General features: G+C 41.7%; 1 protein-coding gene and 1 pseudogene across 1 annotated transcript in view; one reads left to right on the forward strand and one right to left on the reverse strand.

The window, feature by feature from the left end:
- Positions 1–10,923, reverse strand: part of CLTRN (collectrin, amino acid transport regulator) — a 34,165-nt gene extending 23,242 nt beyond the window's left edge. Inside the window, exons 1-3 of the mRNA XM_042974530.1 lie at positions 10,673–10,923; positions 7,999–8,057; positions 4,120–4,205 (exon numbers count right to left, since the gene is read on the reverse strand). Of these exons, the coding sequence (XP_042830464.1) occupies positions 4,120–4,205; positions 7,999–8,057; positions 10,673–10,730 (203 nt within the window). The 5' untranslated portion in view covers positions 10,731–10,923. The remainder of the gene's footprint in view (positions 1–4,119; positions 4,206–7,998; positions 8,058–10,672) is intronic.
- Positions 5,183–5,266, forward strand: LOC122235648 (annotated as a pseudogene).
- Positions 10,924–12,579: the final 1,656 nt, after the last annotated feature.

The following is a 12,579-nucleotide window of genomic DNA, read 5'->3' on the forward strand; positions in this document are numbered from 1 at the left end:
TCAGAGTGCCTTGTGGGGCCCCTGGGGAGCCGTCCGGGGACCTGTCTGGAGACCTTTGCACCGCATCTTCCCCTGACGCGGGCGACGCACTCTGATCAACTTCCTCCATCCCCCCCTCTGCTCGGCCTCCAGTGGTGCACTGCCAGCCTTGACCCCCTGCCTCCTCCTGCCCTGAGGTTGGTTCTCAGCCCCAGAGCCAGGGACTCCATCCAGCTCCCTCCCGCAGCCTCTGCTTGCTCCCGGGAATCCATTCAAGGGCAGACCCCTTGCAGAGCCGTCCTCTCCCACCCAATGACAGGAGCTCCAGCCCGCCTTCCACCTTGAGACTTCTCCAGCTACAAGGCAGGCCTCAGTGACTGGCTTCACCATCATGCACGTGGGGGAGCATCTGACAGGAAATCATATGCCAGTCTCTCCTCTACAGACAGCTCCACTCTCGGTGAGCAATTCTCTACCTGACTCGAGGCAGACAGGGACACAAGCAAGGGTGACACTCAAAGCACATACTCGCTAGTGTGGCATGGGCACCACCTCATCTGAATGGGTCCAGTTGTCAGCACCCCACGTGGCTGCATGGTGTGTACGTGCTGGAACTCACTCCTGCCTGTTCCTGTCCTATGCGGGAGGGAGTGGAAATGTCACAGCCTCTCTGCAGGCCCGCACCCCCTGCCTCTCTGACCCTCTAGCCTTCTCTCCCACTGCCTGCTGGGGTTGGGTGAGGGTGACCGGACCCGTTCAGTGTCCTACCAGTCCTGTGTGAACGCCGCCAGGACCTCTCTCTAGGAAAAACCTCCTCTTGCATAGTCAGTCAAGGTCATACTGGATCAAGGATATATCAATCGTAGGTTTCCAAATATGCAAAAGCATCCTCAGGACATACTGAGCTCTGTGTCACAGGAGGCGGTCAAGCTTGATACAAGAGATATCGTAGCCAGGACCGGATAACAGGTGGAATGAAAATGAGGGTATCCATTATTCTGATTATTATTTGATTATCTTTAGTGAGCTACTTTGTACATTTTCAATTCTGTACATCTCAGTATCTTCAAGTTTTCTGCAATATTCATAAAATAAGCAACGAGGAAAAATAAGTAAAGAAATAGTGAATGTCGCAGATCCGGATGCCTGAAGCCATCCCGGAAATGGGTATTTGCCGCTGGAGGGGTTTGCTAGGGCGGCTGTAACAAATACTATAGACTGTGTGGCTTAAGCCACAGAAATGTATTTTCTTACAATTCTGGATGCTAGAAGTCTCAGATCAGGGTGTGGTCAGGGTTGATTTCTTCTGGGGCTTCTTTCTTTGGCTTGTGGATGGCTGCCCTCTCCCGTCTTACCTGGGCTTTCCTCCGTGCACACCTGTGTCCTAATCTCTTCTTCTTATAAGGACACCATTCGTAGTGGATTAAAGCCCACCTACAGGACCTCATCTTACATTAATTACCTCTCTAAGGACCCTATCTCCAAATACAATCACATTCTGAGCTATGAGGGGTTAGGACTTGAACGCATGAATTTTTTTTTGGGGGGGGGGGGGACACAATTCATCCCATAGCAGCTCCCCTGCAGAATTTACTTTGTCCCTCGCTGGCACCAAAAGGCCTCTCTAAGGCAGAAGAATTAAAACCTGACCCGGTAGCCAGGCTACTGGTGTCTTCCATCCAGCCACCACACTCGCGGGAGGCAGCCTCTCTGCAAAGTTGTTTTCAATCCCGTCTTGCATTTTGTGCTGCCCTTTCCCACAGCGGCAGCCCGTTCACGTAAGGATGCAGCCTTCTTTACGGCAGTGCATGTAGAATGGGGCTCAGCTACTGAATTGCATCTTAAACACGTCCTGGTTCATTAAGCAGCCCTCATCACTCAGCCTCCCGACAGCAGTACTGCTGGCTCTCACACTGCCTGTGCTTCCACAGGAAAAAATTTGTTGACCCCTGATAAAGTTTTGCACTTTTTCACTTGTTTAAAGGACACTGGCAACAAAGGCTTCCGTATATCTCGTGCACCCAATTCCAAGTGAAACATGTTTGCAAGTCAACAAGATCAGATATTCACAGACGTATACAATGCCCTAAGTTCATAAAGAAAAATTCAAAAGTGAATTCCTCAAAATTCATCTAAAATGTTACATGTTTAAATTAACTTTTCCAAACGATCGGAAACATCTGGTTTAATGTAGTCATTTACAACGTTTAACATAGGCACCCAGAGGAAGTAACAATACCATGAACACAACAATGTGTGAAACTTGCTGAACAAGAAAAGGAAAGGATAAAGAGACTATTTGCAGGGGTTGGAGGTTGCATTGTAAGATGATCGGGGGAGGGGGGGTTTCTTATATTTTTCCTTTTCAAATTTCTGCAAAGCAATCACCTCATTTTTTTGAAAAAGGTTATGATAAACAACTGTGGAAAGAGTGCTGCAGCTTAAAAGGCAGATGATAAACACAAAAATATGTTTTTCTGCAACTCTATAAAATAGGAGTAGAGTTCACTTTGGACACAATTTTCTTTTCCCCTACACCTCCTTTTTCTAATTTTTTGAATCATGTGAATATATTACCTATTTTTAAATATTTATGTGTACGTGTGTACACACAAATACATATATCATATGTTTACTTTGCTCCCTCAAATTCTATTCTTCTGTTTCCTTCTTCATAGTCACAGTCCATGCATCATATATTATGGGTTTCAGGTATGCCAATTAATAGTGATCCTGTTTGTCAGGTTCTGAATCATTACAGAATTTAGACAAAAGAATAAAGCAGCTAGGAGACCAAAATGAAAGGCCAGGTTGGAGGACACAGCTTTAATCAGCAGGAAAATTTTCTTCCTAATTAAAAAAAATCCTGAATGGAGATAAATTCATCTACAGTGTCCCATGTACACCCATCGCACATACAGGAGTAATATGCAAGATATTTAACACCCTATATGATATGGCACCTACCAACAGCAACAGTCCTCATCTGTAAACAGCACATACACCTGTAAGGCTGTACAGAACATACAGGTATATGTGCCTGCCCATGCAGGGCCTAATTCTGGACTCAGTGTAGGGAGTAGCACAGAAAACCACCTGCTGTCTAAGGGCAAGCCAGGTCCTAAAGAGAAGGGAGCCACAGACAGCTTCTCTTTCCAGCTCACCGATTGGGTCAGCCTTTTCTCCTCTTGAGGGGAAGAAGGAGAGAGGGAGTAGACAGAAACCAGGAGTGTTACCAGCATCACAAATAGACATGAAAGGAAACATCACAAATACAGAAGAATAGAAAAAATGTAAAACTGTTAACACTTGTACTAAAGCTTCTAAGAAAATAACCAAGGTGCTATGACAGATATCAACAGTGGAATGAACCTATACATATTTATTTCCAAAATGAGTGCTAAGGACTTATTTGTTCCCCTTCCCCAAAATTCCTATGTTGAAGCCTGAACCCACCCCCCCCCATGTGACTGTATTTGGAGATGGGGCCAGTGAGGAGATAATTACAGTTAAATATGGTCATAAGGGTGCAACCTTGATAGAAGTAGTGTCCTCATTAGAAGAGAAACCTGAGAACTCACTCTCCGCCCCCTTCCAATGCCCCCTCAACAGAGGTCACATGAGAACAAAGTTCTAGTGGCATCTGTAAGGCAAGAGAAGAGGACTTGGAATGAGATCTATCTTGCCAGCACCTTGATCTTGGCCTTGCAGCCTCCAGAACTGTCTGGCATTTAAGCCACCACTGGGTGTGGTATTTTGTTATGGCAGCCCTAGCAAACTAATACGATGAGAGTAGAGTTTTTTTTTCTTTCTTCCTTCCTTCCTTTCTATCTATCTATCTATCTATCTATCCATCTACAAGAGAAATTATATGTATACAATAGGAATGTATAAAAAGCTTATGACATATGACTACCTCTAGAAGTTTTTATCATCATAGCACCTATTGAACAAAGAGCATCGTTGGAACATGATATAAACTGTAAGGTGAGCTAGATTACAAAAGTTTTTTTAATGTTAAAGTAGAGATCCTTTTCAAAAATGAAGTTAACTAATTACTTTCAAGATAGAATTTGGAATTAATGCATGCCTCAAATACTACTGCAAATAACTAATTAAGATTTTTTACTGTGTACTTACTCTGTCGTTTCTCTGTTGGGAACTTTCCTCATGGAGAAAGCCACCATTGCTTTGAAGAGATATTCCTCATTTGTATCCCAGGCATACTAAGAGAGAAGTAAAACAGAAAATGTAAAAAGGCATAGGATGAAAAATGGTCCGTTGCAATTTAATTGTGGCCACCGTGGTATTAATCAGTGCCTGCCTCTCTCTCTCTCCCCCGCCCCCACCTTACTCATACACTAAAGACTGGAGACCCAGATAAATCATATCACAATAATGTTCAGGATAGGCTTTCTTGGACATTCTATCATTCCAAGTGTGGTGTATTTTCCATCGCATCATCTTCTTCACAATCTGCAGTATTAGTAACCCGTCAACAAATAGTCCATTTGGACATCCCATCCTGGACATTTACAGGACATATACATCATTCCTCCCTTTCTTTCTTCCCTCATAAACTGACTACTTCTCTTAGCTTCCTTTCCTTTACTAACATTGGTACAATTTTTCTTTCCATTTTCTTAGCTGGAAACTTGAGTGTGTGCGCATATAACGGATTGAACTGTGCCCCCGCAAAATGTATATGTTGAAGTCCTAACCCCCAGTACCTCAGAACGTAACCATATTTGGAGACAGTGTCTTTAGAGATGACTAAGTTTAAATGAGGCCATTAGGGTAGACCCTAATCTAGTATGACTGGTGTCCTGGCAAGAACAGGAAATTTGGACACAGCCACATACAGAGGGAAGACAGCAATCTATAAGCCAAAGGCAGAGGCCTAGAACAGATCCTTCTCTCATAGCCCTCAGAAGGAACCAACCCTGCTGAGACCCTGATCTTGGACTTCTAGCCTCCAGTACGAAGAGAAAATAATTTTCTGTTGCTTAAGCCACCCAGTTCATGGCACTTTGTTAGAGCAGCCCTAGTGAACCGATGTGGCTAACCACATATTTGCGGTGAGGAATCAAGTACGAATGGAGAAAGTCACAAAACAGGGTTTGTTGGTTTAACTCTAAGTTCATGATGTCCTACTCCCAAATTGCCTGGGAATCCCTTAGGTTTCTCCATCAGTTTTCTCTCCAGCTTTGCGCAGTGGCAGTATCGTAGCCAATGAGGTTTATCCGAAGCGCGATTATTGCTGATTGAAAACTTTTCCCAGTTTCTCTCTCTCTCGTGGTTCACAGTGACTATCTTGGACCTCTTTCGGCTCCCCTTGCACCAAACTCAGTGCTTTCCCTCACACCTCACACTCACACAGATGTTCTTATCTCCTAATTTACAGATATATACTCAAGTCATCAATTTAAACTCCCCCGTTTTTCTGACACCAAATAAAAAACTCCTGCTATAGACATACATGCTATCCACCTCCTTCCCCGAAAGGCCGGATGCGGTGTTTCTCCTCCCATCAGTGGCCATTGCATCCACTTCTACTAGGAACACTCCCCTCTGCCCTTCTCAGGATCTGAAAGATAACCGTTTCCCCTCTCCTCTGTCCACTGGACTCTGACTTTTAGCAATGCTCAAGCCTCCCCATTACAACACCAGAACCAAATTACTTTACTCAATCGTTCTTCCTCACCTACTGGTGTCTCTCTCCTGCCCTTCACAGCCAACACTCTCAAAGGAGTCGTCATACTCACGTCTTTACGTGCTCACCGTCCACTTATTCTCAACTCCCTCCATCAGCTGCTTTCCAGTTGCACCACTCCACAAAAAGGCTCTCTAAAGTTACCAGTGGCCTCCACATGACGCAGCATGATGAGCGGCCTTCAGCCTCAGCTTGCTCAGCCTGTCAACAGCATCTGACACTCCTGAACACTTCCTTCAACTTGAAGCACTCTCTTCCCTTTTGCAATGCTCATTCTGCTTTTCCTCCTGCCCCTCTGCCCCTTTGGCGGGTTCACCGTTTTCTACAAAGGCTCCAAGTTTTAGAGAACCTCAAAGCTCTATGCTGGACCTTCTCCTCTTGTCATTCTGTACTTTCTCCCTCAGACTGTCATCTAGTCCAGGCTTCCACTCTCACCGAAATGCAAATGGCCCAGGAATGTAGATCTCAAGCCCACTCTGTCCTTGCCTATTCATCAATAATACCTCAAACTCAACAAGTTCAAAATTAAAGCTATGATTTTCTTGTCTGCACCTTGTTTCCTGACTCATAGGTGGGTCATCATCTGCTCAGTTGCATAATTAGAGACTAAAGCTTCATCCTTGACTCCTTCTCCATTCCTCTTTTCTACTCTCATCCCCTCCACTCTGCCTTCCACACTGTGGCCGCTGTCTTCCAAACACTAATTCTACCAAAACATCTCTTCCATAAAACCCTCACCTGCTTTAAAGATAATAGCGAAGTTTCCTAACGCAGTGCACACATTCTTCAGCCTGATCTCTCCTTCTTGCCCAAGCCCATCACACGCCATGCTCTACTCCACTGCTACAGCTGCCGATGCCCCAGCCTTCCTTCCATCCCCCACTCTCACCAAGTTCCTTCCTGTAATAAGCCTTTGCGCGTGCTGTTCCTTCTGCCCTTTTTCCTTTTATTCTCTGGCTCACCTGCACTCATGCTTTAGACCTCACAGCAAGTGCCGAGCACTAACGCCCCTGACAAGGCCAAAGCCCCCATGTGCTTCTCCTCCCTGCAATACTTGTCAAGCCTACACATTTCCATTTCATTTACTGAATGTTTGATGGACAACCAATCCTCCCAACAGCGTAAGTGCCACGAGGGCAGAGACAGGTCTGATTTATCTGCCATTGTGTCCCCAGCATTCAGCATGGCGCCTGCCTCAGAGGACCCTGGGATAAGCAACCGACAATCTACTCTCTGCGGTAGAGAGAGTCAATTTTACAGTCAGACTGCCTGGGTTCAAATCTCACCTCTGTCACTTGCTGACTTGAGATCTTGGGCACGTCGCTTCATTTTTTACACCTCGGCTTTCTCATTCACCCAGTGACAACGGGAATGCCCGTACTACCTTTCTCAGAGGGTTGTTGTGAGCACTACGTGAACTGATGTGAGTCAAGTGCTCAGAAGGGCCCCCGCTGGAAACTAAAGTAAATCCTCAATAAATGCTGCCTGTTACAATGACCATTTCTCACTGGGTGAATAAAATAATATATTGGTGAACTGGCCTGCAAACAGAATACGGACCTCTAAGTACCTGTAGCATTCTTTGATTGCTTCTACCCTGACACATCTTAATATCGCCTTCTATTGGGGAAAATTTTCACAGACCACACGGGGATACTAAAACTAGAATTACACGAATCATCTTATTAATTCGACAGGCTTTATTGCACTTACAGCTACCTGAGCCCAATGAGTATTTTTTAACTTCAATTTCATAAGCACATATTTCATAGTGTTACTTTGATATTTGAGAGGAACTGAAGAAACTGCACGTTAGAATTAGAAAATTTTTGGGCTATGAAACGTCTTATATGGGTGGAACCATGCCATCTTTCCAATGACTAGAAAACTGAGGCTCAGAAAATTCACATGACTATAATGGTGAGGAGCAGAGCCCAAACCAGACCTGAGGGCCTGACTGGGACCCCTTTGCTCCACAGCTTGATTAAAATGTTCAAAACATAAATAAATAAATAAATAAATAAAAATAAAATGTTCAAGTTTGCACAGTTGTTTTGTGTAATACAAAACCTCACAGATTTTCTAGCAGATTTCTAGCACTGCAGATTCAATACCTTAGGCAAAATCATTTTTTAATAATTTCTATTTTACTATTTTTTTTTACTTTAACACAGTATCAGATTTGAGGTCTTTCAAATTAATCTATATAACAAGTTTAACATAACTATACAGAGAGGCTCATTACAAGAGAAAGTAGTGTTATTAGCAAACAAAATGAAAAATGAACACACAGTTTGTCCACTTACTGCGTTATCTCCCAGAGCTGTTCTGATACTAAGTCTTACTTTAAAAGCATTTTCTCCATCTGCCAAAAAGAAAAAAAAAGAGCAGCATTTGATGATAAAAATCTGCCAAAACAGAAGACCAAACGTTTAACCAACTCAAATCAACACAATGCTGAACTTCAGCGAAATCGCCCCAAATACTCCTGAGAGTTTAACTACAATCACCTTACAGGGTTTAAAATTTTCTTTCAGACTCATAAAACCGTCATAGTCTCAACTTTCAGGCCACAACACGTCTGCAGATTTAGAAAAATAAAGAGGTCTTTATTGTCAATCATTTAGAAAACTGTTAATCTATTTTTAAGTTTCAAGGCTACATACCTGGTTGACAGAGTTCAGCATGAATAGCAGTCACCAGAAAAAAGAGCAGGCACAACATTCTTTCAGAGTGGAAAACACAAGGCAAACGCAGGGATAAATATCCCCCCTCCACTTAAAGCTGCCTTAGCCATTCTGTGACCCGGATTAGAATATTAGAGAAACAATCAAGCCACCACCTACAAGATTTAATGATTAAACCGCATTATTTGGGTTAATACTTAGATAGAAGCAGCCCATCTCCTGTCAGTTATTTACGAAAATCTGTTTGGAAAACAGATTAGCTGTCTTTTCTGAACTCTGGGTTTCCTCTGCTGACTCAAAGTCAGAATCCTCCCCTGCCCTTTCTGTCGTTGTCTGGCAAAGTGCACGGTGGACATTTTCCTCGGCCTCAACTTTCTATCTTGTCAGGGCTGAAGTAGCTGGCTCATAGATAGGCTATCCTAATTTAGAAAACAAACAGCACTCCTTTCTATCTCTGGTGAACAAAGGACGCCCTTCCAAGAATGGTCTCACCTGACTCTCACCTCCACAGATAAACATCCCGAGAGAACTTCCACTTCAAAGGGAATCATTTTGGTCAGCCCTGAGTTCTGCTGGTTGTGTAAATTCCAAGTTAATGATAGAGAGCGGCGCTGTCCAATGGAACATTCTGTGATGATGGGAATGTTCTGTATCTGTACTATCCAATATGGTAGCCACCAGACATAGCTGGCTGTTGACCACTTGAAATGGAACTACTGCTGCTGAGAAACCAAATTTTCTCTTAATTTATGTAGAACGTGTGACTAGCCACTACATTGGTCAGTGCATCTGTAGAACTGTCATTAAGAGCCCCCTGCCATGAACTGGGTGTGCTGGATTCTTTCTGTCACCCTCAGAGTAGCACCTCACAGTTGCTGTTGTTCGAATCATCTCACACGTGAGGGAACTGAGGAGCTGGTGTTTAAGGCACTGGTGGCAATGGGGGAAGAGGAATGGGTGTCACTGGAACCCTATCTCCACCACACTGAACTGCACTGTGTCTGCATTGGTCATCATCGGTCAAAACTGAAATTGCAGCAAAGCCGCAGAGATGCCCTGAGGATTGCCACAATGAGTGGAAGAGAGTCTCCCCTAGTGGGCATTCTACAGATGCCAACAGAAGTGCCCTAGCAGGTTGATGTCTGGGCTTTCCTCTCTGCCATGCTGCCTCTTCATGAATTCAGCCCCCAAGTTCCACCTCGTTGCTTGAAAATCATGAGTGGGAAAATTGGATCGGGTGACCCTGATGAAAATGTGGACTTTCAAAGCAACAATGAGAAAAAGATCAACAGCCACACTTCTGCAACACTTTGAGAGCCCTACCACTTCCCCCTCCTGGATAGGGTGATATTGTATCATAGATGACCCATTTCTGTTTGGTGACGCCACCTGGAGGAGCCTCTCCTTACCTTGGTTGCAAGGGCACAGGGCCAGGAAAAGTTGTATTACAGGGAGAGACAGCCAAAATTAGAGCCATTCTAGCAATTTCACTATTAAGTGAAATGGAAATTTCCTAGAAGGAAGAGCTCACGTAACTTACCCCTGAAAACAAAGTCAGACTAGATGAAGTTATCTTGGGAAATGTTAGACTGGATAAAATCATCAGGAGAATAGAAAAGCCAGTATGTGGAGATTTTAACAAAGCTAATTATTTGCATCAGGGAACAAAGCCATTTTGGAGACAGATATGATTCAGCTTTGCTTTAGCCTTTAACTTCATGAAAGAATCAAACATGTCTCTTTTGATCTTACATAGTCACTTATGTGATTAGGATTGAAGATAGTAAAATACTGATCTGTAGTTAAGCCATTCTTTGAAAAGCAAAAAAAAAATCCTCTTCCTTTTTGAATTATGATTTCTCTCTTTTTTGAAAATAAAGTTAGCCATTTATTAAACAATTTCTTTGTGCCACTCTATTAGTGCTTAATAGACTTGTAAAAAACTGCCCTTACTAAAATAGTTGACAAACAATATTATATCAATTTCAGGTGTATCAAAGAGTGATTCAACATTTATATCCATCACAAAATGCTCACCATAAGTATGGTTGTCATCTGTCCCCACATAGTTATTACAATTATATTGACTATGTTCCCTATGCTATACTTTACTTTCACTATTCTATACTTTATAGATGTTTGTTGTCTCATTTAAAAAATAACAGGGGAAAAAGGAGCAATAGAAATTCCATATAGAAAATACAGAGAAACCGAAAGAGAAAAATACAAAATTATCCATAATACCACTGGTGTGAATGACCAATGTTAATATATTTTAAGAGCTGAAACATACCTGCCTTAGCCTTGGATCTTCTTGTGTGTTCCTGTGTGATGCTGTTGTTTTGTCTCATTGTAGCAGCACATCACAACAGTAATGGTGGAATAACATGGACCCTTGTTTTCTTCCTTACTCTAATGGAGTGTTGCTTTTTCACAGGATCTGGTGGGTCACTTCAAATTCAATGTGTTGTGAGGTAAAAAGTCTCCTTTTATCTCTAGTTTACTAAAATTTATTTTGATCAATAACTGATGTTGAATTTTATCAACTGCTCTTTTAACATCTATTACTATGATCCTAGAGGTTTTACCATTTGATGCATTTTATTAATAAATTTTTTAGAGGTGCTTCGGTGGCTCAGTTGGTTAAGTGTCCAGCTCTTGATTTTGGCTCAGGAAGTGATCTCACAGTTCATGGGATCGAGCCCTGCGTCAGGATCTGTGCTGACAGCTTGGAGCCTGCTTGGGATCCTCTCTCTCCATCCCTCCCCCCCACCTCAAAATAAATAAACTTAAAAAAATTAATTTCTTTACATTGATCCAACCCTTAGATGAGCTTAGTTTGATGATTTTTTAACATGCTCCTGGACTTAATTGCTGTGTTTTTCCTTAGGTTTTTAAATCTATTTTCATAGAAGAATATCATTCAGGTTTCTTTTCAAGTGCTGATTCTTGAAGTTTATTTTTTTCTGGCCCTTACATTACCATCTTGAAAATGGTATAAAAAGATTTCTAACATCGTCTAGGTTTACAAATACTTTAAAACGCAGGGGAAAAAATGCAGAAGAAATGCAGAGTTGGAGAAGTTGGGCCATACATATTTTGGGGGAAGAGTTCTTTCAAGATTTTCATTTCTTATATTGACACACACTGCAGGTTTCATAATTCTAGTTCATTCTGGCTGTTTACAAATTCCAAGAAACCCTTTATTTCATCAAGATTTTCCAGTATTCTCACGGACTTTATACAGTATTTCCCATAAGGTATCTACATTCATTGCCCTATTTCCCTTGTATTTTCCAGCATGCATATTAATGTTTTCTCATTTTCCATTCTTCTCGCCAGAGGTGTGTCTACTTTTGTTGTTGTTTAATCAAAGAACAAGATCTTGGATTTAATTTTCAAGTCTTTTCTTCCTGCTTTCTGAGTCATCCATCTTATGTATTTTCATTATGTCCTTACTCCTGTTGTCATTATACTGCTTTTCTTCATTATACTGCTTGTTCTTCTTATAAGTCTTGAGTTGATAAGTAGGCTGAGGTATTTTTAATCTTTCTCATTTAATAATGAAAATATTTGTGGCCATGAATTTTCCCTGGACTACTGTTCTGGACAGATGACAAGAAATATATAGATATACAGTGATCTCATACTTATTTTCTGAAAAGTCTATAATTATAGTTCCAATTTTTCTATATCCCAATGTTTGCTTAGAAAAGTATTTGTAGCAAAATTAACAGCAGCCAAAAATAAAATGATGAAAAATATCAATTTTTTTATAGTCCTGTCAGGTGAACAGAAAAAGTATAATGATAAAATAAGACATTGTCAATAATTCAACTTAAAATACGAAAACTCTTACAAGGTCACTTAGAACATGCTAAAAATGACTTACTAAAGAGCTTGATAGCTTAATAAAATAGGTGGAATGTAGAACTAGATACTATTGTTCTTGCCTCTTAACATACTGGGTTTTTTTCTTCCACTTGTAAAAATCTTGCACAAACTTGCTCTTTATTTTCACACAGAATTTTAAGTATTAAAGCTCCAGAGAATGCATACCAAACTTGCTTCATACAATGCACATTTCTGCAATTTCACATATAGGAGCTTAATAATTTATCAGTAACAGTGGTAACGATGACAAATAAAGCAGTTTCAATCGTTCTGAATACGTTACTATTTACTTCTAATGTTCAGTTT

Source organism: Panthera tigris, chromosome X, assembly GCF_018350195.1.
Source record: "Panthera tigris isolate Pti1 chromosome X, P.tigris_Pti1_mat1.1, whole genome shotgun sequence".
Lineage (NCBI taxonomy): Eukaryota > Metazoa > Chordata > Mammalia > Carnivora > Felidae > Panthera > Panthera tigris.